Consider the following 25,949-nt stretch of genomic DNA (forward strand, 5'->3'; position numbering starts at 1 on the left):
GTGATTTAGAGTAAAATACTGCCTTACTACTTTGGCTTTCCTTTTGTGTGTGTGTGTCAGTTATGCTTTTGGATCTTTATGTTGACCACCACAACCTCATCGGTCTATCATAAAGAGGTTATCCCACAGAGCTCCAATGAATCACCATGTAATTCTATGGGTTATTCCTTTGCTTTACGAGTTCAGGGAAGCTCACTCTCTCATCCCAAATAGTCTGGATGTACCACTTGTTGGTGTTTTGGGGTTTCATAGATCCAATAACTGTTCCAAGCACGTCAACATATTTTCATCCAACTAAAAAGTCAATTTTGACAATTTATTACATTTGTAAAGCACTTTTCATTATACAGAATAATCTGAGTAGTAATGTATAGTAAAACCTATGTACAGGATTCTCCAATGGCCTACCCTATGTCAGATCTTCACTTTGCACAGGTAGACAATGCATGTAACGGGTAGACTGATTTGTTTATGTCCAAGAAATCTTATTAAAAGGATTTTTCCAGCAATCATTCTTCACAGGTGTCAATTATTTCAGTGATCCAGTCAAACTCCATTTGTACCCAATTCCAGGATTCAAACTGTTGGATGAGAGACATCCAAGCAGAAATGACAGCAGGCAGCACTGGTGGGATCGATAAGAACTTGCCCTGATCACAGAAGGATGAAAGACATTTTTCAACGGCCTATGCTCGTTATAGGAGCCAAGTGCTTAACTCAAGTAAATGCAACTGTTTTATTTTTTATTAGCCTAGTTTTAACACTGTAGCCTACTAACACAGTGATGATGGGTTATGGATTACCATTAGGGACCGTGTCGACTGTACAGTGTACTAAATGAGAAATTCAATGACATCAATATAATGAGAAATAAGTCCTGGGATGGAGCTAAAACCTGCGTTCCCCGGGACCAGGTTTGACACTAATTAGAGCTGGAACACCACTAGGTGGTGGAAGAGGACAATATAATATCACTGAGGACAGATATTCGGCGTGGCCTTGTGAAATGGCGTCCTGATGAGATGGTGCTCCACTCAAGTTATTTCACCCTCGTCGTTACTGGTCGAGTAGCCTCGAACGTTATTTCCCCATGCTATTTAATGCAAGCACGCACATATCATAAAATAAATTGGCTTAAAACAGCTGACAAATAAGTGGGGTATTTAATATTAATGCTGTGGGGGAAAAACATGTTATGTCTCCCATTTTGATATAGAATGGTTTTAAACTTGTCTGTCGCATCAAGCATATTTCACAGGTACAGTCATTTGCCTGCGTAGTCAGAAGGTTGAATCCCATTTATCAGAACTAGGCAACGAGAGGGGTATTCCTCAGAAGGGGCCGAGCATAAAACATGGGCGGTGCGTAAAGGTCGTTGCATATAGAAATGTATCTATGTGCATAGAACTGATAAGGCTCTCTACCAAATAACAGGGAGTTGTATTTCTGTGTTACATATCTATTTACATCATTCTGAACCTTGCCCCCTTCTGTCTGCTGTGGGTATGCCCTTTATTTGGGAAATGTAGTTTTTACTTCAGTATTTCAACATGAAAGATTGTAGATGTCCTTACATTGAAGTACATTTCCCACAAGGCAATACAAGGTTGTTCCCACATCTTGTCACCTCATGAATATGTATCGTACAGTATTTGCGTAAGAGGTCGGCCGACATTAATTTCATATTCTGCCATAGTATTTTGGTCTAAATGAGACACACAGTCACGTCTCCGCCCTTGTACGGATCTCTCACTCCGAGTCCGACCTGTTTTTAGCGGATTTCCTCTGAAATGTTTTCGGGAACGCGGGGGAGATTCCAACTGGAGCGCGGAGGCAAAGAAGAGAATGAATAGTGGGATAAGTACACCACCCAACCGGCGGACATTTATTGTATTGTGTTCCTATTGTCGCGCTTTTTTAATGTAGAAGGCTGATGTTAAGCCACGTACGCACAGATATCTAGTGTACTTTTCATTTTGTAAAATGGAAAGTGCGCGGGCTGTCGTTGACGAAGGCTTGGCAGATATAACTGCAACTAAGTTTAAGAAGCCTAGCGGACTGTCTGTCGCCCAGTGGACGCCAGTGGATGATGGTGGTGGTGTACATTTGACGGCCTCTCGTTTAGATATTAGAAATGGGAACAATCCCTCTCAGGCTGCAGTGGGTTCTAGTGCTTCGAATAAAAGTAATGGAAGCACATCTACGAATGGCCGGAGTTTATCCAGTAACTCCAACTCGCTCCTGTTGAGACGGAGGAGACTAAAGAGGAACCTCTCCGCTGCAACCACATCGGCTGTCACTGCCGCCTGCGGCGCCAAGATGAACTCGACCCTCTCCTCTGCGTCTCTGCATACTCGGAGTCTGGATAGGAAGACGTTGCTGAGGCATCGGCAGAACATGCAACTGCAGCCTTCAGATAGAGAGTGGGTGCGAGTGGATCTTCACAGGGGATCCATACATGTCCACGACAAACTCACCTCGCCGTCATATCCTAGGCCGGTGCTGTGCACGATCGATACCACCGCCGGCGACATGGCGCTCCGTATGAGCAAACTCAGTAAGTCGAGCTCTGTATTGCGTATATTTTGTAAAGACAACCTAAAGACTGATCAAAACGGAAACTGTAACGTGAAGTATCTATATGACAGTCAGTGCAAACTTATTGAAGACGGTAACGTTAATATCAAATGCAACCATTCGGGATCCCCAGAATTCAGGGGCGGCCTATCAGACAAGCCAAGTGACCGGTTGAGACTACTGCTTATGGAGAACGCCTATGAGCTGCAAAAGCAACAGGATGAAAAACTTTTGAGTCCGGACTCAGATTCAAAAGATAATATAACTCACTTGTTGTCGGATCAAAATTCTAATTCTAACCTGGATACTCCTAACGAGGAGGATCCAGAACAGCGGCTGAACGGAGTGGACAACTACGGGCTCAATTCTGGTTCGGACGTGGAGAGCAGCAGCGCATTCGATGACCTCAGCATCTCGGGGGCTCGGCTCAGTGAGCACCGGGACTCCCTCAGCGACGACATGATCCTGGGCACAGACGCATCCATCCTGAGCCCTAGTTTTGACAGCGCCACGGAGGGCCACGACACCTATGGCAGCTCCTCAGATGAACTGGAGCTCGACTGTCCTACCACAAGCATTGACCCTATTCTCCCGAATGGCAACACAGTCTCTGCCAACTACACGTTTAGCAACGGTGGGCATTTAAACGACTTGACAGAGGATACGGGAGCAGGTAACAGACTCGGTCTAAGCAGGCTGCCACCCAGTAGTAGCGGTAGCTCATTGTCCCGGGCCTATTCGACAGGTAATAGGCCCGACATCCAAGACCCTGACAATGGCCAGCGTGCTTTGAAAACAGGTTCGGCAGAGGCTGATGAGGATAGAGACGCAGCAGGTGACACGAGCCCCACACTTTACGTTCAGCTCCACGGTGACGCTGTCAGGAGGCTCGGGCAAGACGAGAGGCCTCTCCAGATCCAGAATGACTTTCTCTTTAAACTGGGATTTAAGGATCCGTGGCGCGTGCAGGAGGAAGGGACGAACACCGAGATTGGCTCCCTGTTACGGTTTTACGCAGGTAAAAAGCCACTTGTTACATTACTGTTGAGGTGTGCAACATGTTTGAATGTTATTACAACAGACCTGATGTTGACATGTCAGATAGATTAATGGGCCCAAGCTACTCTTGAAGTTGGTAAGAATGATAAACAATTTATCTTGTTTATCATTGCGCGCGATTTGCTATATCATGCATGTGTACGTTTTGCGCCATTTGGTGGTTGAATGAAAATGCATTTGAGGTTAACTGTTGCTCCTACACTTTTGTATTGGTGTAGACCACCCTACATGCCATTCCTAAGCCTACCAACTCTATTTGTATTGGGGGAATGGCATTAGCCTACATGGTATAGATGCTATATCATTGTAATAACAGAGTAAAACATGACAACCCTTGCCTAAGGGATAGATCATTAACCAAACACTTCCATGCCTCCCTCTTGGCACTCCCCCACCATTGTAAAACATATTTTGGAAGCTATAGAAATGCATTTATTCATGTCTACATTCGTTTTTGCCACATTTATTCTGTTAGACACCTTAATACATACTTTTAAATCATATTGTGAGCTAAACATAAAGTCCTTGAAATATTTAATTGAAATTCCATTCATTCCTGTGGAGGACTGCTTTTTCTGGGGACTGCCAATATGGCTGACCAGTGGCATCAAAGCCTTACATTGGCCATTACATATCATACATCCAGGGTGTATATACACCATTGGTAGAAACATTTTAATTTCCTCTGTAATAATGCCATGCAGGTGGAATAACAGGCCCACTCCTTCCTGTTGTCATTAGCTGTGAACTTTGACAGGCAAGGTGAGTGAGTAGAACAGTCCATACTCAATGCAGGAGGGTAAAGATGGGCAGATATAAGGCTCCTGGGCACAAGTATTGGGAAGGTAAGTGGGAACTGAATATTTATACCACACAATAACTGCCTATCCAATATCACCATAGTGTGTATAGCTCACACACATTTTGAACACCTGTCCCCTATGGTGTCCAGGCTTGCAGACCAGGCCTGACTGTGTGTATGCTGGCATAAGGTTGTTTGAGAGTTACGCTTTGGTCAAAGTTGCCCTGCTGAAGGCAGTAGGATTTTTACTGTGGTTGTTGTTTTCCCTCCTTCCGTCTTTGTTGAACCGTGGCAGCACGCTCCGCTCCCATGGACACGCATGACATGGCCACAAAGCCAGCGCTGAACTTATGGCACCCAGACATGGGCCCTGTTCCGGCTTTTGGCCCATTATCATCGTAATGAAAGGCTTGAATGCGTGGGTGGATGGATGGAGGGAGGGAGAGAGAGAGTGAGGGATAGGGGGATGGATGGGTTGAGAGAGGGATGGGAGGGGGGAGCGTAAAATCCCAGCTATGTGGAAGAATTCAGTGATTTGTGGTCATTTAGATGCTGCACAGGCCCTGTCCTCCAGGCACCCTGTCTTCTGGACTGTCACACTAACTGCCTTCCAAGCTGGGTTTGTGTGCCCCAGTCTCAGCCTCAGCTCCATCAGAGAGCAGGAAGCTCTTTCTATTCACTCACCGCTGATACCCCACCACCACCGCTTCTGCTTTAGCTGGGGGGAGAGAGAAGTTTCTACAATGTTCTCCAGGGTCATGAAGGTCTTGGTAATGTGAAGGAGAGCTTTTTCATTTAGGAACCTGGTACTGCACATGAGCAGAGGCCAAAACACACACACTCTCCCCAAACGCCTGTCCTGCCCTGACTGAGAGAGCCTATTGTTGCAGAGGTCGATGTCGATGTGAAACTGAAAATGGCCACGTGGTTGTTGCTGTCCCATTCACGGTCACATGTGCCAGGCCCATAATTATTTTGTCTGTTTCAAAGGGCCACAGTGGCTTGAGTGGATACTAGTTCATTTAGATGGTTTTATATGATAGGCTGAATGAGTGTGAGTGTGTGGTTTGTGTCACAGAGTGTGTGTGTGTGTGTGATATTTGTGGTTAACAATCGGCCTGCAGCCTACCAGTGGAGTAGAAGACCTTCAAATAAGAAGGTGCAGTCAGCTGAGTCAAGCCAGCCAGTCAACCAACCAGCAGTGACAGCCATTACAGTACGGTAGCTTTGATCCTCCACCTCCAGGGGCCGGGCCAGACATCTAACACCTCCCTCCCTGTCCCACATGAGCCGGCTTAACTCTGGTCACCTGAGCCCTCCTCGGGCCTCCTCAGGCCCTGTGTGACCCTCTTCTCACCCCCCTGGTTCACTGCCCAACACGCAGGTCCCTGTCTTTCACACAGCAGCGACAGCATTCAACAAGGAAGTTAAAACCGAACCGCCCATATGCCCTTGTGTGAGGCACTCCCACCACGCCCCCTCTCTGATACGGTGGAGGCATGTGAGGAATGTACACTGGCTCCTCTAGAATGTCAGGCATGTCTACTGGGGAGGAAGTGAAAGGGGAGGAGGGAGGGGGAGAGGTTACAGGGTTAGAGGGGGATACTACCTCACCATACTGCTACTGTCACATATTCAACTGACTGAGTGACCGTTCCTCTCAGATAGTGAAGATAAGAGTTGGTGTGGTGTGTGAGTGGAGTCTACTGGACTTCCTGTTAGAGACCTCACAATCTAATCTCTGTAGTTCTGCATTAATGGCTCTTTAGGCCTGTAGCACAGACAGTCTCATGGTTGTACATTCAACAACACCTGTTGTGAAATATGTCTGTTGGAGGAATAGGCCTGAAAGGCTAGCAAATACGGCGAGATTACCAAGGGGAAGAAAATGGGGTCTGCGCTACGAAGATACTACACTGAACAAAAATATAAACACAACAAGAAACAATTTAAAAGATTTTACTGAGTTACAGTTCATATAAGGAAATCAGTCAATTTAAATAAATAAATTAGGCCCTAATCTAGGGCTGAGCGTTATACCCCATTTTACAATATACCGGTATTGAAGCGCAGACTGATTTGGGTTTTTACTTTACCTTCAATAACAGTCTTTGAATGTTTGTTAAATGTGATACACCATGTGTAACGTACATTTTTATAGTTTCTTCGCTACTTGAGTCATCTCTCCATACCGCTTTCCACACAGACCTAGCCCCTCGCCCTGTCACTCAAGGAGCGCACTTGTTGTTCCTAGACCACGAGACACTTGTCTAGTCTACATGGTCAATGCAGCACATGCAACAATGTTGATGACAAGAATGCTGTTCACTTTGCTTCTTAATAAAAATCCACTAGCGTTCTATAATTACTTCGTTTTTGTTTCTTACATCTGTAAACAACTAGTTTGTCATTTCTTAGCATGTTGAACCTAAATATTGTTAGCCGCTAATGCTAGTTAGCTGGATAATAAATGTAGTAAGTGAGAGCAGAGCAAACGTAATTAGCTATACAGCCTGATAATACCAGTAATGGTGTAGACCCAAATCAGCATGTTTGTGTAACAGGATCTTCAAAATGAAAGAGGAATATGCAAAGCATGACTACGTCAGCTAAATGAAGTAGCTAAGAGAACATTCAATATAGCCAAAGATTATAGGGTCCCCTAGGAAACACTTTGGTTCCTACCCTGTCACAATAACTCCTCCCTGGCATTGTCATTTGCTGTCATGTCAAACAGCACTGTATTAAAAGTGCCCACTATTATATTCCAACTATAGAATTAGAATAATCATTCTATTTTCATAATTCCAACAGTTCACCCAAGTGTATGCTCTAAATCGCATGTCAAATCAAATGAGGCCTAGATTGCTTGCCCATATTGTGCAGCCCCCTACGTGGAAATGATCTCATAAGTCCAGGAAATGCAGAAATTTATGAAAATGCTGAAAATGATTTGGGGTTGAAGTCAACTTCAGTTGTAAAAAAACAATCTGAATGGAGAAAGACCCATTGAAATCACTAAGAATGTATGTGTGGCCACCCTAGGGTCACACTACTCATAAAGCAAGTATTAAATGTCAAATACGTCATACGATCATAAAAATAAATAAATAGTGATATTATATTTTGGCCATATCGCCCTACCCTAATCTATGGATTTCACATGACTGGGAATACAGATATGCATCTATTGGTCACAGATACGTTGGATACCTTGGCTTGGATCAGAAAAGCAGTCAGTATCTGGTGTGACCACCATTTGCCTCATGCAGCGCGACACATCTCCTTCGCATAGAGTTGATCAGGGTGTTGTTTGTGGCCTGAACACAATTGCATTTTATCAATGGCAATTTGAATGCATAGAGATATTGTGACAAGGTCCCAAACTGTCGTACATGTCGATCCAGAGCATCCCTAACATGCTCAATGGGTGACATGTCTGAGTATGCAGGCCATGAAACAACTGGGACATTTTCAGCTTCCGGGAATTGTGTAGAGATCCTTGTGATATCATGCTGTGATATCATGCATTATCATGCTGAAACAATGGGCCTCAGGATCTCATCACGGTATTTCTGTGCATTCAAATTGCCATCAATAAATTGCAATTGTGTTCATTGTCCATAGCTTATGCCTGTCTATACCATAACCCCACCGCCACCATGGAACACTCTGTTCACAACATTGACATCAGCAAACCGCTCGCCCACACGACGCCATACATACTGTCTGCCATCTGCACGTTACAAATTCATTTTAATTTTCTGGCGGCAGCTCTGCTGGACCTTCCTTCAGTCGCCATGCCAATTGCACACTCCCTCAACTTGAGACATCTGTGGCGTTGTGTTGTGTGACAAAACTGCACATTTAAGAGTGGCCTCATATTGTCTCCAGCACAAAGTGCACCTGTGTAATGATCATGCTGTTTAATCAGTTTCTCGATATGCCACACCTGTCAGGTGGATGGATTATCTTGGCGAATTAGAAATGCTCACTACGGGGATGTAAATACATTTTTACACAAAATTTGCGAGAAATAAGCGTTTTGTGCGATTGGAACATTTCTGGGATTTTTTATTTCAGCTCAGGAAATATGGGACCAACACTTGACATGTTGCGTTTATATTTTTGTTCAGTGTAATTACAAGGTAAAGGAGACCGAGATGGACACAAGGCTAAATTATCTGTTTGGCTGGTGATATTAATTTGGAACCAACTAGACTTTGTTGTCAGTGCATTGGTCAGTTCAGTTTGTTTGGAATAGGTCAGATCATGCTTAGAGTGCACCCCTTTCTCCTCAGTGACCACATGAGATACAGTATCTTACCCGGGTGAGCAGAGGGGCTGCCAGAGAGATCACACACTCTGTGTGGTTAAACTGAACTAGGATCAGCTCCTAGCTCAGGGATTTCAGTGTCCCTCGGTGGATACGCTGAACTAGGATCAGCCCAGAGACTTCCCAGGAGAATATCCTAATGAAGCTCTCCCTTGCCAGGCAGATGCAACTATTTCCCCACTAACATACTCAGAGGTGTGTGTGTGTGTGTGTGTGTGTGTGTGGTGTGTGTGAGAGCCAGAGTGCTTTATACCAATCCTGAATTATTTGCTGTCATTAGCCTACTAACTAGCTTCGTTTAGCAAACATCCCACATTTAAGACAAGTTAGGACTTTATAAACACCCAGCTGCCCAGACATGATTTTGTAAGATTTCTTTCAGTCTGTCAAACTTTCAAACTGTCAAACTTACTTTCACAAACTGCAGTGGTTTAGCTCAATGAGTCAAAATATGAGCTTAGTTGACAGTGAGCATTGCTCTGTCATTTTAATTGAGGATCAAATCAAATGTTATTGGTCACATACACATGGTTAGCAGATGTTAATGCGAGTGTAGCGAAATGCTTGTGCTTCTAGTCCGACAGTGCAGTAATATCTAACAAGTAATCTAACAAATTCACAATGATTACCTTATACACACACAATGTAAGGGGATATAATAAGAATATGTACATATAAATATATGGATGAGCGATGGCCGTGCGGCATAGGCAAGATGCAATAGATGGTATAAAATACAGTATATACATATGAGATGAGTAATGTAGGATGCATAGGCAAGATGCAATAGATGGTATAAAATACAGTATATACATATGAGATGAGTAATGTAGGATATGTAAACATTATAAAGTGGCATTATTTAAAGTGACTAGTGATACCATTTATTAAATCCATTTATTTAGTGGCCAGAGATTTGAGTCTGTATGTTGGCAGCAGCCTCTATGTTAGTGATGGTTGTTTAACAGTCTGATGGCCTTGAGATAGAAGCTGTTTTTCAGTCTCTTGGTCCCAGCTTTGATGCACCTGTACTGACCTCGCCTTCTGGTTGATAGCGGGGTGAACAAGCCGTGGCTCGGGTGGTCGATGTCCTTGATGATCTTTTTGGCCTTCCTGTGACATCGGGTGCTGTAGGTGGTAGGTGGCAGGTAGTTGCCCCCGGTGATGCATTGTGCAGACCGCACTACCTTCTGGAGAGCCTTGCGGTTGAGGGCAGTGCAGTTGCCGTACCAGGCTGTGATACAGTCTGTCTCGTCGTTGTTGGTAATCGAGCCCACAACTGTAGTGTCGTCTGCAAACTGGATGATTGAGTTGGAGGCGTGCATGGTCACGCAGTCATGAGTGAACAGGTTCACTGTTATTATGTTGTTGGGTAGACCTATTCAAAAGAACTACTGTGTCACACAATACATTGCTTGTCCTATCATACTTTTAGGCTTCGGCTGTGCTGTCTCCACTTCAGAGAGTAGGTTACAACAGGTGAGCTAGACAGTCAGGTAAGAGAGAACAGAGTTTAGTTTTTCCCTTCCTTCAGGTAAAGAGTTCGGTAAGGTTTTGCAATGTTACTGCGTCACACGTGTTTGAGGCACCATGTGTCATGATGTGTACTTTGGCGTGACGGACAGGTGCAGCATGGGAATACATTGCTCATGCGGAATTTATGACAACGGAGATATCTACCATCCTAATCCAAGCGATCCCGAACACACACAAAGCACAGTGAGAAAGGAGAGTGGATGCTTTCAGGAGATAAATAGGAAATGCTGTTTGTGATATTTGCGTATACGTGGCCATTTTATGTCTAACGTTTACCTTACATTAGTTAGTTTGATTAGTTTGTCCACAGTCCACACACATTTAAATAAAATACAATATATAATGTCACGTCTGGTTGTCCCATTGTCACATAGCTGGATAGTGAGCAGGAATATGGTGGTGATGTAGTGACTAAGAACTCTGCAGCTAGCTAGGGGTTTAAAGGATTAATGAAGCTTGAAGTTCTCTGAAGCAGTCCTGATGACAGCCATTAAGCACATAGTTGACTTAGCCTCTCGTCTCTCACTCCACACCCCAGATTGGTCCCACATTTGCACATCAATCTTCTCCAAATATTTTACATAATGGCAGAAGAACACTTTCTGTCACCTTTTTGTATGTACACTGAGTGTACATAGCATTAGGATCACCTTCCTAATATTGAGTTGCACCCCCTTTTGCTCTCAGAACAGCCTCAATTCGTTGGTGCAGGGACTCTACAAGGTGTCGAAAGCATTCCACAGAGATGCTGGCCCATGTTGACGCCAATACTTCCCACAGTTGCCAAGTTAGCTGCATGTCCTTTGGGTAGTGGACCATTCTTGATAAACATGGGAAAATGTTGAGTGTGAAAAACCCACCAGCATTACAGTTCTTCACACTCAAACAGGTGACATGAATAAAGGATCATAGGTTTCACCTGGTCAGTCTGTCATGAAATGAGCTCACTGGTCGTCTTGGCAACAATTTTAGAAGCTCTCCATATTTGATGAATGCAGTAGTAGTTAGGGAATTTAACTCAATTAAAATTATAATTCCAGTGCATTGTCTCTAGGCGCGATCTGAGGTCAACTGAATGTAATTATTTTGATAGTGTTATGCCTAAATGGGATTTACCTTGATCAGATTCAAGGTCCTCAAGGTTTCTCTAGTAGTCAAGGAGATGGAAAGTTGCTTCAAAATTAATGCCAACCAATAGTGAAAACGAGTCCCCTAATGGTGGTTGTCTACCCTCCTCTCCTGGCTGGCAGCTAATGGTGGTTGTCTACCCTCATCTCCTCTCCTGGCTGGCAGCTAATGGTGGTTGTCTACCCTCATCTCCTCTCCTGGCTGGCAGCTAATGGTGGTTGTCTACCCTCATCTCCTCTCCTGGCTGGCAGCTAATGGTGGTTGTCTACCCTCATCTCCTCTCCTGGCTGGCAGCTAATGTTGTGCTCGTAAAGAGTCCATTGGTGAGTCATGTCATTTTCTAATCGGATATTGCACGTTCCATGGCTTGAATCGAATGTGTTGTGTGTGTGTGTGTGCGCACCCAAGGAACGGAGGAAAAGGGTAAGGGGGCACTTAAAGAATGTGTTGTCTCCTCATGGGAGAAACACACTATTACATAAGAGGTGTGTGGGGGTAGGGAGGGTGTGTGTGTGGTGAGATGCTTTTAGGATAGTGGTGTCAGCCTGCAGAGCCATAGGAGTATTTCTGTTTTCATTCTAATATACAGTAGATCCCTCTCTCCCCCTCGCTCCATCTCTAGCTCTCTCAATGTTTTCCCTCAATCTGTCCTCATCGCTCTCCTCTCGCTATCGTTTCTCACATCTCCTCCTCCCTCAGACCATCTGACAGATTGCATTTATCTCTCCATATCTCTTTCTCTCCCTCACAAGACCAGCTTTCTTATTCTCCCTCCATCCCCGACTGTCCATCGGCCCCCTCTCTCTCTGCCACCCTCATCCCTGGCCCTGATCAACTCAGTTTGTTGCCATTCCACCGTGGGGGGGTCTGAGATGTGTTGTGCCTTGTTCTTTCTCACTCAATGTCTCTTAAACAGGGAGTTTGATATTTAGGGTAATGTCAGCTCAAGCTTCTCTCACCCCCCCCCCCCCCCCCCATCTCTATTTCACTTTCTTTCTCTCTGAGCCCCATAATGAATCTCGTATCTCAACATCATATCTGTCTAGTCTTGTGCACAAGGACAGTGATGTTACTGTTGCTGCTTGATTATAAGTACACTCCCCTCTCCTCTCAGCTACCCTCCTCTCCTGTAATGAACAGTGATGCCCAGTACTCATGGTTATGAGAAAGGCGTGTGGTAGGGCCCTATAAAATCTGCCTTGCAGAGAACATGGACAGAACCACGGAATCCAGACATTACAATGGAATTCAACAATATTCAAAGAAATCAACTAAATGTATTTAACTTATTCGAAAATTAATGTGCCAAAGTTAATCATAAGACATGAATAAAATGCATTGATTCGTATTTTCCTGCAACCTTCTAAAACGGCACAGGAATGTCCCCCTGTGAGTGAGTGAGTGAGTGAGTAAGTGAGTGAGTGAGTGAGTGAGTAAGTGAGTGAGTGAGTGAGTGAGTGAGTGAGTGAGTGAGTGAGTGAGTGAGTGAGTGAGTGAGGTGTGTGCGTGAGTGAGTGAGTGAGTGAGTGAGTGAGTGAGTGAGTGAGTGAGTGAGGTGTGCGTGAGTGAGAGGGTGAGTGAGGTGTGTGCGTGAGTGAGTGAGTGAGTGAGTGAGTGAGGTGTGTGCGTGAGTGAGTGAGTGAGTGAGTGAGTGAGTGAGTGAGTGAGGTGTGCGTGAGTGAGAGGGTGAGTGAGGTGTGTGCGTGAGTGAGAGAGTGAGTGAGTGAGTGAGGTGTGTGCGTGAGTGAGTGAGGTGTGTGCATGAGTGAGTGAGTGAGTGAGTGAGTGAGTGAGTGAGTGAGTGAGTGAGTGAGTGAGTGAGTGAGTGAGGTGTGTGCGTGAGTGAGTGAGTGAGTGAGTGAGTGAGTGAGTGAGTGAGTGAGTGAGTGAGTGAGTGAGTGAGTGAGTGAGTGAGTGAGTGAGTGAGTGAGTGAGTGAAGTGTGTGCGTGAGTGAGTGAGTGAGTGAATGAGTGAGTGAGTGAGTGAGGTGTGTGCGTGAGTGAGTGAGTGAGTGAGTGAGTGAGTGAGTGACTGAGTGAGTGAGTGAGTGAGTGAGTGAGTGAGTGAGTGAGTGAGTGAGTGAGTGAGTGAGTGAGTGAGTGAGTGAGTGAGTGAGGTGTGTGCGTGCGTGCGTGCGCATCTACTTTAAAAAAAGGGTAGATCAGCTTTAATATTGATGATAGTTCAACCTGTATATTGCCTCGTAATTGTTATGTAATTTTGTGTTACTTTTTGATTTTATTAAAACAATTTACTTTAGTTTATTTCTTAAACTGCATTGTTGGTTAAGGGCTTGTAAGTAAGCATTTCACGGTAAGGTTGTATTCGGCGCATGTGACAAATACATTTTGATTTGAAATCAGGGAAACCAGGCCTGGTATTCATAGCTGATTTTTGGAAAGGCCTTTGATAAAGTACAACTGGAATTTATATATAAATGTTTGGACTATTTTAATTTTGGAGAATCTCTTATACAGTGGGTTTAAGTTATGTTTTGTAACCCTAGGTGTAAAATGGTAAATAATGTCTAATTCTCAAAAGTGTTAAATTGTCAAGAGGAGTAAAACATGGTTGTCCACTATTGGCATATCTATTTATTATGGCCAATGAAATGTTAGCTATTAAAATTAGAATCAACAATAATATCAAGGGGCTAGAAATCCAGAACTTAAAAACAAGGTGGCATTGTACGCTTACGGTTCATGTTCTTTAAATGCACAATTTGGATCTCTGCACAGCCTCAGAGGATCTAGAAATAGTTTTCGAACCTCTCTGGATTAAAACCAAATCATGCTAAATTATAATTCCATATTACAAATTGGATCTCTAAAAAATAAAATGTTTACATTACCGTGTACTTTACCAATAAAATGGTCAGACGGTGAAGTGGACATACTCAGTATTCATATCCTGAAATAAATAATTCTCACTACAATACATGTTTATAGAAAGTTAGCCAAAATAGATAAGATTTTGCTACCATGGAAAGGACAACACCTGTTAATTTGTGGGACAGTCCCCCTGATTAATTCTTTAGTCATATCCTATTTACTTAATACCTTTCCCCCTTTTCTCTCTCTACTCTACAGATTGGACTCTTGAAAAGCCCTCTGTTAACATAGAGAGAGTCTGGTAACATCAAACGGTTGGGAACGGAACCATATTTCGGTAATCCAACCAGTTGAAAATATCCGTTGGTAATTAAAGAATATGATATCAGATCAGTTGTCGTCTGAGACATTATTACTGACAATAGGACGACATAAACTGTATCTTGGAAATTCTACACATACACATCAGATTCACATGGAATTGTTGTGCAATTTAAATGTTTAAATATTAAACTATTTGTGAAAAGATTAAATGTAATTTTAGCTTCTAAATGAGAGAATTGTTTTCATAAGTGAACTATGCTCACTCAGTGGCCCCGCCCAAGTGAACAGGCATTGGTTGTGGAACTATGAAACACACCCTTCTCTCCACCACTACAAAAGCCCATTGACGAAAGTCAACCTTGTGTTCATACGTTTAAAAGGGCTAATATCAACTACAGAACTAAGCCAACCCCAGCGTGAGGTATGGTTGCGAATGGTTGAACGACTACAACCTAACCAAATTAACATTGTTCCCGATGACGTTAGGACTGCTGTTCATACGTTTAGAGGGCGAATTTCAACGTGGAGGTGACGATCGCCACGCTGGAAGGATGAATGTGACTATACCAGCCAGAATATAGCATGAGCTTATAGTATGGCAACTTGGTATGAACTTTGAACTCTTATTCACTAAAGAAGTGATACCTCCTAGACATTGAGTTAGCAGCAGCTGTAAATGTGGGCTAGGAAATGACGGACAAGAAAGACAGGGTACTACAACGTATCTGTTCTACCACACAACGACGGTACTACAACGTATCCGTTCTACCACAAGACATATTCTTAAAAGGACAAGGGAGATCTCTGCTGATCTCTGCTGGGCAACCTTTTGACTAATCTATCGAAGCGCAGCTCAGAGTAAATATATTTCTTGCATTTTCCTTTTCTGAATTGGCAGTTATTTAGAATGCAAAGATTCTGTATCTACGACAGCATAGCTTCATAAGGTCCGATAGAGACCCAATCCTTTCGTTCCTCAGTCTTCCCGCGCTTTCATTCAAACCCAACCTCCTTTCTTTGTGTAACCAGCCGTCATATTGGTTTTGTCCGCCAGGGACATTTTCTTGTATGACATAATTAGTCATCAATGTATGGCCCATCCTGTGTATATGTAATTCTGTGTGATTATTTAGGCATTTAGTAAATAAATAATTAAACCAAATTTTGTATTGCTGATTCAACTTGTTAGCCAGGGTTCGTGAAGATTAGAGGTCGACCGATTAATCGGAATGGCCGATTAATTAGGGCCGATTTCAAGTTTTCATAACAATTGGTAATCGGCATTTTTGGACACCGGTCATGGCCGATTACATTGCACTCCACGAGGAGACTGCGTGGCAGGCTGACTACCTGTTATGCGAGTGCAGCAAGGAGCCAAGGTAAGGTGCTAGCTAGCATTAAACGTATCTTATAAAAAACAATCTTAACATAATCACTAGTTAACTACACATGGTTGATGATATTACTAGTTTATCTAGCTTGTCCTGCGTTGCATATAATTGATGTGGTGGCTGTTAATTTATCATTGAATCATAGCCGACTTCGCCAAACAGGTGATTTAACAAGCGCATTCGCGAAAAACTGTCGTTGCACCAATGTGTACCTAACCATAAACATCAACTCCTTTCTTAAAATAAATACACAAGTATATATTTTTTAAACCTGCATATTTAGTTAATATTGCCTGCTAACATGAATTTCTATTAACTAGGGAAATTGTGTCAATTCTCTTGAGTCAGGGAAACATTATATGCAGCAGTTTGGGTCGCCTGGCTCGTTGCGAACTGCGTGAAGAATATTTCTTCCTAACAAAGACAGCCAACTTCGCCAAACGGGGGATGATTTAACAAAAGCGCATTTGCGAAAAAAGCACAATCGTTGCAAGAATGTACCTAACCATAAACATCAATGCCTTTCTTAAAACCAATACACAGAAGTATATTTTTTTAAACCTGCATATTTAGTTAAAAGAAATCCAGGTTAGCAGGCAATATTAAACTAGGGAAATTGTGTCACTTCTCTTGCATTCATTGCACGCAGAGTCAGGGTATATGCAACAGTTTGGGCCGCTTGGCTCGTTGCGAACTAATTTGCCAGATTTCTAAGTAATTATGACATAACATTGAAGGTTGTGCAATGTAACAGGAATATTTAGACTTATGGATGCCACCCGTTAGAACAAATACAGAACGCTTCCGTATTTCACTGAAAGAATAAACGTTTTGTTTTCGAAATGATAGTTTCCAGATTTGACCATATTAATGACCTAAGGCTCATATTTCTGTGTGTTATTATGTTATAATTAAGTCTATGATTTGATATTTGATAGAGCAGTTTGACTGAGTGGTGGTAGGCAGCAGCAGGCTCGTAAGCATTCATTCAAACAGCACTTTCGTGCGTTTTGCCAGAACGCTCTCAATGCTCTTCGCTGTGCTTCAAGCATTGAGCTGTTTATCACTACAAGCCTATAAACTCCCAAGATTAGGCTGGTGTAATCGATGTGAAATGGCTAGCTAGTTAGCGGGGTGCGCGCTAATAGCGTTTCAATCGGTGACGTCACTCGCTCTGAGACCTTGAAGTAGTTGTTCCCCTTGCTCAGCAAGGGCCGCGGCTTTTGGGGAGCGATGGGTAACGATGCTTCGAGGGTGGCTGTTGTCGATGTGTTCCTGGTTCGAGCCCAGGTAGGGGCGAGGCGAGGGACGGAAGCTATACTGTTACACTGGCAATACTAAAGTGCCTATAAGAACATCCAATAGTCAAAGGTATATGAAATACAAATGGTATAGAGAGAAATAGTCCTATAATTTCTATAATAACTACAACCTAAAACTTCTTACCTGGGAATATTGAAGACTCATGTTTAAAGGAACCACCAGATTTCATATGTTCTCATGTTCTGAGCAAGGAACTTAAACGTACGACGTTCAGATGAGACTGAATAAGGTGACGATTGATAATTGACTGCTATTGATATGAAAGATTACCAGGTCTTTAAGAGTTTATTCGGAAGACAACAGCTCTATAAACATTCTAACGTGGTGCCCGACTTCCTAGTTAATTACATTTACATGTTTAATTTAATCAGGTAATATTAATTACAGAGAATTGATTTGATAAAAAAGCATGCCATATATCACTTAATCCATAGCAAAGACACGACACTGTCATCAAGGCAAAGGGTGGCTACTTTGAAGAATCTCAAATATATTTTTGATTTGTTTAACACTTGTTTGGTTACTTCCTGATTCCATGTGTTATTTCATAGTTCTGATGTCTTCAATGTTATTCTACAATGTAAAAAATAGTAAATATAAAGAAAAACCCTGGAATGATTATATACAATTTTATATATATATATATAAACAATTTTATATACAATTTTATATACAATTTTATATATATATATATATATATATATATATATATATATAGGGGATTGGAAATTATGCAGAGAACATTGTGTTTTCTATCTCGTACTGGTACCGAGTCAATGTGCGAGGGTACAGGTTAGTCGAGGTAATTTGTAAAATGACTACGCATAGATAATAAAAAGCGACTAGCAGCAGTGTAAAAACAAAGGGGTGTTAGTGTAAATAGTCCGGGTAGCTATTTGATTAATTGTTCAGCTGTCTTATGGCTTGGGGGTAGAAGCTGCTAAAGAGCCTTTTGGTCCTAGACTTGGCACTCTGGTACCGCTTGCCGTGCGGTAGCAGAGAGAACAGTCTTTGACTTGGGTGACATGAGTCTTTGGCAATTTTTTGGGCCTTCTTCTGACACCGCCTAGTATATAGGTACTGGATGACAGGAAGCTTGGCCCCAGTGATGTACTGAGCTGTACGCACTACCCTCTGTAGCGCCTTATGGTCAAATGCCGAGCAGTTGCCATACCAGGCGGTGATGCAACCGGTCAGGATGTTCTCGATGGTGCAGCTGTAGAACTTTTTGGGGATCCATGCCAAATCTTTTCAGTCTCCTGAGGGGGAAAAGGTGTTGTCGTGCCCTCTTCACAATTGTCTTGGTGTATTTGGACCATGATAGTTAGTTGGTGATGTGGACACAAATGAACTTGAAACTCGACCCGCTCCACTTCAGCCCCTTCAATGTTAATGGGGGCCTGTTCAGCCATCCTTTTTCTATAGTCCACGATCAGCTCCTTTGTCTTGCTCACATTGAGGAAGAGGTTGTTGTCCTGGCACCACACTGCCAGGTCTCTGACCTCCCTATAGGCTGTCTCATCATTGTCGGTGATCAGGACTACCAACATTGTGTCGTCAGCAAACTTAATGATGGAGTCGTGCTTGGCTACGCAGTCGTGGGTGAAGAGGGAGTACAGGAGGGGACTAAGCACACACCCCTGAGGGATCCCAGTGTTGAGGATCAGCGTGGCAGATGTGTTGTTGCCTACCCTTACCACCTGGGGGCGACCCGTCAGGAAGTCCAGGATCTAGTTGCAGAGGGAGGTGTTTAGTCCCAGGGTCCTTAGCTTAGTCATGAGCTTTGTGGGTACTATGGTGTTGAATGCTGAGCTGTAGTTAATAAACAGCATTCTCACAAAGGTGTTCCTTTTGTCCAGGTGGGAATGGGAAGTGTAAAGTGTGATTTGACATTGCGTCATCTGTGGATCTGTTGGGGCAATATGCGAATTTGAGTAGGTCTAGGGTCTCCGGCATGATGGTGTTGTGAGCCATGACCAGCCTTTCAAAGCACTTCATGGCTACCAACGTGAGCGCTACGGGCAGTAATCATTTGGGCAGGTTACCTTTGCTTTCTTGGGCGCACGGACTATGGTGGTCTGTTTGAAACATGTTGGTCCGCGCATGCTTTGAGTACACGTCCTGGTAATCCGTCTGGCCCCGCAGCTTTGTGAAAGTTGACCTGTTTAAAGGTCTTGCTCACATTGGCTATGGAGAGCGTGATCAGTCGTCCGGAACAGCTGGTACTCTCATGCATGCTTCAGTGTTGCTTAACTCGAAGCAAGCATAAAAAGGTATTTAGCTCATCTGGTAGGCTCACGTCACTGGACAGCTCGAGGCTGGGTTTCCCTTTGTAGTCCGTAATAGTTTTCAAGCCCTGCCACATTCGACGAGCGTCAGAGCCGGTGTAGTAGGATTCAGTCTTAATCCTATATTGACGCTTTGCCTGTTTGATGGTTCGTCTGAGGGCATAGTGAGATTTCTTATAATCGTCTGGATTAGTGTCCCGCTCCTTGAAATCGGTAGCTCTAGCCTTTAGCTCGGTGCGGCTATTGCCTGTAATCCATGGCTTCTGGTTGGGATATGTACGTATGGTCACTGTGGGGACGACGTTGTCGATGAAATTATTGATGAAGCCAGTGACTGAGGTGGTATACTGCTCAATGCCATTGGATGAATCACGGAACATATTCCAGTCTGTGCTAGCAAAATAGCCCTGTAGCATAGCATCCGTGTCATCTTACCACTTCCGTATTGAGCGAGTCACTGCTTTATTTTTTGCTTGTAAGCCGGAATCAGGAGGATAGAATTATGGTCAGATTTGCCAAATGGCTTTGTATGTGTCTCTGTGTGTGGAGTAAAGGTGGTCTAGAGTTTTTTTTTCTCGCTTTGTTTTCTCTCTCCTCTGGTTGCACATGTGACATGCTGGTAGAAATGAGGTAAAACGGATTTAAGTTTTCCTGCATTAAAGTCCCCAGCCACTAGGAGCGCCGCTTCTGGGTGAGCATTTTCTTGTTAGCTTATGGCCTTATATAGATCGTTGAGTGTGGTCTTAGTTCCAGCATCGGTTTGTTGTGGTAAATAGATGGCTACAAATAATATAGATGAGAACTCTTGGTTGATAGTGTGGTCTACAGTTAATCATGAGGTATTCTACCTCAGGCGAGCAATACCTTGAGACTTCTTTAATTTTAGACATTGCGCACCAGCAGTTATTGACAAATAGACACCCCTCGTCTTACCAGACATAGCTGCTCTGTCCTGCCGATGCACGGAGAAGCCAGCCAGCTCTATATTATTCGTGTCTTCATTTAACCACGTCTCGGTGAACCATAAGATATTATAGTTTTTAATGTCCCGTTGGTAGGATAGCCTTAATCGTAGATCGTCCAGTTTGTTTTCCAATGATTGCATGTTGGCCAATAATACGTAGGGTAGTAGTGGTTTACCTACTCGTCTGCGAGACCTTCACTTGAACTCTGAACTCTGCATCCAGCAAATGAGTAGATAAAGCATGTCTGGTTGGAGGGGTGTATGCCGGGCGAAGAACATTCAGAAATCTCTTCCAATACACATTGCCTGTGAGCATCAGAGGTGAACCAGTTGCATACACAGCTCGAGCAAGACATTCATCAGCATTTCTCTGACTACGTTCCTCCATGGAGTCAAAATAAACGTCTGATTCCAGGAAGACCATGAGCTGTTGCTATCGATAAGGTATCTGATTCATCATTTTCACCTGGAATAGAAGTAGAGGGACTTTTGTCAGAGGTTGCTTGTTTTGAGCTCTGAGGGAACTTTATGCACTTGGCCAGATGATTCTGTATCTTTGTTGCATTCTTCACATATGATTTGGCACAGTATTTGCAAATGTACACAGCTTTTCCATCTACATTAGCTGCAGTGAAACGTCTCCGCACATCAGATAGTGCCTGTGGCATTTTCCTGTAAAGATTAGGAAAAAAATAGTAAAGAAATCCCAAATACAATTCTATGTACAGATAAATAGTTAAGCAGTTACTTCAAACAACTCATTTGTAAGATAAATGTTTTAAAATGAAACGTGTATGGAAACAAGTGAATTAACACTCCTCAGTTAGCAGGCTCAAGCAAGCTAAAACCCACATGGTAGCAAAAACTAACTAGCAGAAATTGTTAACAATTTAGAAATGATTTAAACACACTTTGCTGTAGGCTACTATTTACTAGTTAACAAAAAATCATGTATGTCAAGTAAAATATATTCACCCCACCCAGTATTGTAATCAAAACGTACCAGAAAGCATATAGTCTTTGGCTCAGACAGTGTAGCAGTGTGGGCTCAATAGCATCTCATTAGTGTGCAAGATCTTGAGAATCAGCTGTACATGTGATGGAAGAATGCACTGTGCATGCAGAGGGTTGCAAACATTTTCCGGAAAGTTTCTAACCCTTTGCAATCCTAGTCCTGTCCCATCGCTGCAACTCTCGTATGGACTCGGGAGAGGCGACTGTCGAGAACCGCGCGTCCTCCGAAACACAACCCAGCCAAGCCGCACTGCTTCTTGACACAACGCCCGCTTAACCCGGAAGCTAGCCGCACCAATGTGTTGGAGGAAACACTGTACACCTGTTCGAGATACTTGTGGCCATGTAGTGTATTTTAATTTCAAAATGTATTTCCCATATCTGTGCAAAAGTGAAGACTCACCTTGCCACAACTCCTGCTCGCAGACACCCATGGGTATCTCTACACTTTGTGTAGCCGTTAGCGATTATCCTAATGATAATCGTCTTCTGGTAGAGATGAAAGGCTTTCCCAAAAACCTTGTAAATTAAATATTTTAACTACAAAGTAGCCTGGCAGAAGGATATCATGATTATTTGCATCAATCCAGTGGCCATTTGCTTTGCAAACTCTGCAATCACATGAGCACTACACAGTTTACATCGCTAACCAAACAATGAAAGAGAGGAAGGGGTAGTGTATAAGAGAGAAAGGGGAAGAAAAAAGAGTGAAAGAGGCATTGTTTTTGAAGTGAACACTGCTTTGTGGTAAGCAGCTAAATCTGGGCTAAAGAATGTCATGCTGATATGTCATTCCTGTCTAGCCTGCCAGCTTTCGCATGTCGAGGGAGGGAGTGAGTGGGGGACTGGAGGGGGGCCTGAAGTGGGTGGGTTCCTATACACCATATGGGAATGGCCAGCCTTTTCAGCTCTGTCAAACTGGCTTTGGAGGAAATTGAGGGAGTGGGGCTAACAGGGTAGTGAAGAGGCTCCCCAAAGTCAGGTCAGCCCTCAAAGCCTCAGTCCCCCTTTCTCTTCAGACCCTGTTCTCCCCTCTGCTCCACCAAATCCCCTCCTCCCCAGTTCTCCATCACATCCCCGGGCGGCAGGTAGCCTGGTGGGTAGGAGCATTGGGCCAGTAACCGAAAAGTAAAATCTGACAAGGTAAAAATCTGTCGTTCTGCCTCTGAGCAAGCCAGTTAACCCATTGTTCTCCGGGCGCCAATGACTAGGTATCCCCCCGTCCCCTGCTACCTTCCAGTCCTCCTTTATCTCCCCAGCCCCAGTCTTCTCTTTCAGCTTCCTCTCCAGTCCTCCCTCTCCCCATTCCCCTCTTTCAGCCTTCTTCCCAGTCCTCCTCCCTCGCCCCAGTCCCTTCTTTCAGCCTCCTCCCCAGTCCTCCTCCCTCTTCCCAGTTCCCTATTCCAGCCTCCTCCTCATTCTTCCTCCCCCCTGCCCAGCCCCAGTCCCCTCTTTCAGCCTCCACCCCAGTCCTCCTCCCTCTCCCCAGTTCCCTATTCCAGCCTCCTCCCCAGTCATTCTCCCTCTCCCCAGCCCCAGTCCCCTCTTTCATCCTTCGCCCCAGTCCTCCCTATCCCCAACCCGTCTGCTCTTTCAGCCTCCTCCTCAGTCCCATCCCCAGTCCTCCCTCTCCCCAGCCCCAGTCTGCTCTTTCAGCCTCCTCCTCAGTCCTCCTCCCTCTCCCCAGACCTAGTCCCCTGAGCTCCTCAGGCCCATGCAGGGGGGATTAGGTTCAGGCCAGCAGGGGCTCCCTCTTCCCTCTCTCCCAAGCTTTTATCAACAGTAGCCTAGCCTAATGCCAGCCAGCATCTGCAACTCTCAGCAAAACAGACCAAAAAAGCAGCCCCAAACCCAAAACACTCTGATTAGTTGGGTTCTTAAATTCCATCTCAAATGTTGTTTAAATGATTCGCTCTGCCTCAAGTCTCCAGTGAGATCATTACAGATTCATTAGATGGACATCAATTGGATGTTGTCATTCATTAGGCCTAGCTCTCATCTGGGAAAATTTTGTTTGGCTAGTTAGCCACTTTACCTTATGGAAGTTTGGCATGGGTTTTGGACAGATAAAATGGCTGTGGTCGGAATGTAAACGGTTACAACAACTATGTTGGTGTGGTCCGGAGTTCTGTAAAGTTTATAAACGTCTGTCTCGCTGGTGGGAAGCTAAGGCTAAGTTTACACAAACTAAGATTACGTTTACACAAACTAAGGCTAATTTTACACAAACTAAGGCTAAGTTTACACAGGCAGTCCATTCAGATTTTTTCCCCCACTAGTTGGTCTTTTGACCAATCAGATCAACTCTTTGCTAATAATTGGGCAAAAGACCAGAATTGTGCTGTGTAAACGTAGTGGCTGATACCAACTGACCTCATTTACAATGCCTTTGGTAGCACTGGTACTACCAGGAAGTAGAATCAAACTAGAATGTGTGGTTTTGTCCCACATGACACTGCAGCAAAGTTTGTTGAATACACAGGTTACCTGTACCATAGGTGAAAAAAAATAAACATACTGCTTAGGGATGGGTATTAGAAATTGACTGACAATAACAACAAGCTACAGGTGTGAAAAGTGTGTAGGCAACCAGTGCGTCTTTTTTATGGGGCGCACTCATAAAGACTGTCTTAAAACTGTTGTTTAAAAAACATTTTTTTTATCTATCCTTGTAGACTATGTAGCGGTGTCATATAGATCATTTTATTTACTTTTAGACAAAGCCTTTTCTTTGTTAAAATAGGCTTTTTTTAAACTTAATTAAAAAAAAAATAATACTCTCCTAAGTAATCAAATACTAATGTCCTTTCAGGTATTCTAATATTCGAATAACCGTGCCCATCCCTAATACTGCTAGTGGTTACATACCAGTTCAGCTCTGCCCTGGCAGTGGTTTTGTACCAGTACGGCTCTGCACACATGGTTCTACACTGTTCGTGGTCTTAGCTCTGGTCATTCGTTTGGTACTGAGAAAGGACAGCTCTTTGTTGAGCTGCTGAAGCATTTCAAAGTTAAAGGGCCAGTTTAAATGGCCAGTGGTCCCTGATGGCCCGTTTGCCTCCCCTCTCCTCTCTCCACAGTGGAGTCCCAGGGATAGGGCCAAGCCCAGTGTGCAGCCAGACTTAATCATTACAGCGCTGCAGGCTTAATTGTTCTCAGCTGTGGTCTCTTATAATGACCCAGGCCATGGGAAAGGAGGAGCTGTCACCCACTGCGCCGGCCGGTCGAGGAGATCCCTCTCTCTAGCTTCCCCTTCCTCTCTGGTTGTCACTCTCTTCCATCTAGTTCTCTATCTGTAGATCTCTCTGTGTAGCTCTTTCAATCTCTATTTCACACTCTTCCTCCACCTCCCTCACACTAGTTCTTTCCTCTGTGTAGCTCTTTCTCTCTTTACCACTCTTCCGACTCTCTCTCTCTGCATGTTCCCCTCTGGTTAGACTTCCCCTCTTTGGTTATTTTCTTTATATCACTCTCCCTCGCTCGCTCTCCCTCCTTCCCCCCTCCCTCCCTCGGTCAGTGCCACTGCATTCACATGGCCCCAGCATGTGACAGGGCGCTGAGCCAGAACACCCCGGATGCCATGCCTGCAGTTGCCTCAGCCTCCCTCCCTCTTTGCCTGCCGTTCAGTCGTTTCAACCAGGCCTCATTACATTTTAAACAAAACAAAACAAGGAAAGAAGGCAAGGTGAGAGAAGAAAAGAGCGCAAGCCACCAGGAGCACGTGGAGCCAGGGAATGTGCAAAAGCATTACAATCTCATTCATTCATTCACTCCTCTTCTCCTCTCCTGTCCTCTGGTCACTCGGGTTCGGAAGGTCTCACTGCGACATCTAGAGTAGGCCTGGCACAGATACCCTGTATGTGTGTAACAGACGGTTATGGCTGAAGACCGTCATGAAAATACAATCATCGCCATAACTTAAAAAATATATTATTTTTTTAAATATTTTTTTTACGATATATATATATACACAGTACCAGTCAAAAGTTTGGACACACCCACTCATTCCAGGGTTTTAGTTTATTTTTATGATTTTCTATCTTGCAGAATCATAGTGAAGACATCAAAACTGTGAAATATCATGTAGTAATCATCTAGTATCATAAACATAAAAAGTGTTAAACAAATCAAAATATATTTATTCAAAGGGGGGTTCTTCAAAGTAGCCACCCTTTGCCTTGATGACAGTTTTGCACACTCTTGGCATTCTCTCAATCAGCTTCAAGGTAGTCACCTGGAATGCATTTTTTTATTTTTTATTTAACCTTTATTTAACTAGGCAAGTTAGTTAAGAACAAATTCTTATTTACAATGACAGCCTACCAAAAGGAAAAATGCCTCCTGCGGGGACGGGGGCTGGGATGAGAAAAAATAA

At 43.8% G+C, this 25,949-nt stretch overlaps 1 protein-coding gene across 2 annotated transcripts in view; it reads left to right on the forward strand.

The window, feature by feature from the left end:
- The first annotated feature begins 1,673 nt into the window (after positions 1-1,673).
- Positions 1,674-25,949, forward strand: part of phlpp1 (PH domain and leucine rich repeat protein phosphatase 1) — an 83,411-nt gene continuing 59,135 nt past the window's right edge. For both annotated transcript variants that reach the window (XM_039004027.1, XM_039004028.1), the window contains exon 1: positions 1,674-3,595. In XM_039004027.1, coding sequence (XP_038859955.1) covers positions 1,984-3,595 — 1,612 coding nt within the window. In that variant the 5' untranslated portion in view covers positions 1,674-1,983. The remainder of the gene's footprint in view (positions 3,596-25,949) is intronic.

Source organism: Salvelinus namaycush, chromosome 11 (assembly GCF_016432855.1).
Source record: "Salvelinus namaycush isolate Seneca chromosome 11, SaNama_1.0, whole genome shotgun sequence".
In the NCBI taxonomy this organism is placed as follows: Eukaryota; Metazoa; Chordata; class Actinopteri; order Salmoniformes; family Salmonidae; genus Salvelinus; species Salvelinus namaycush.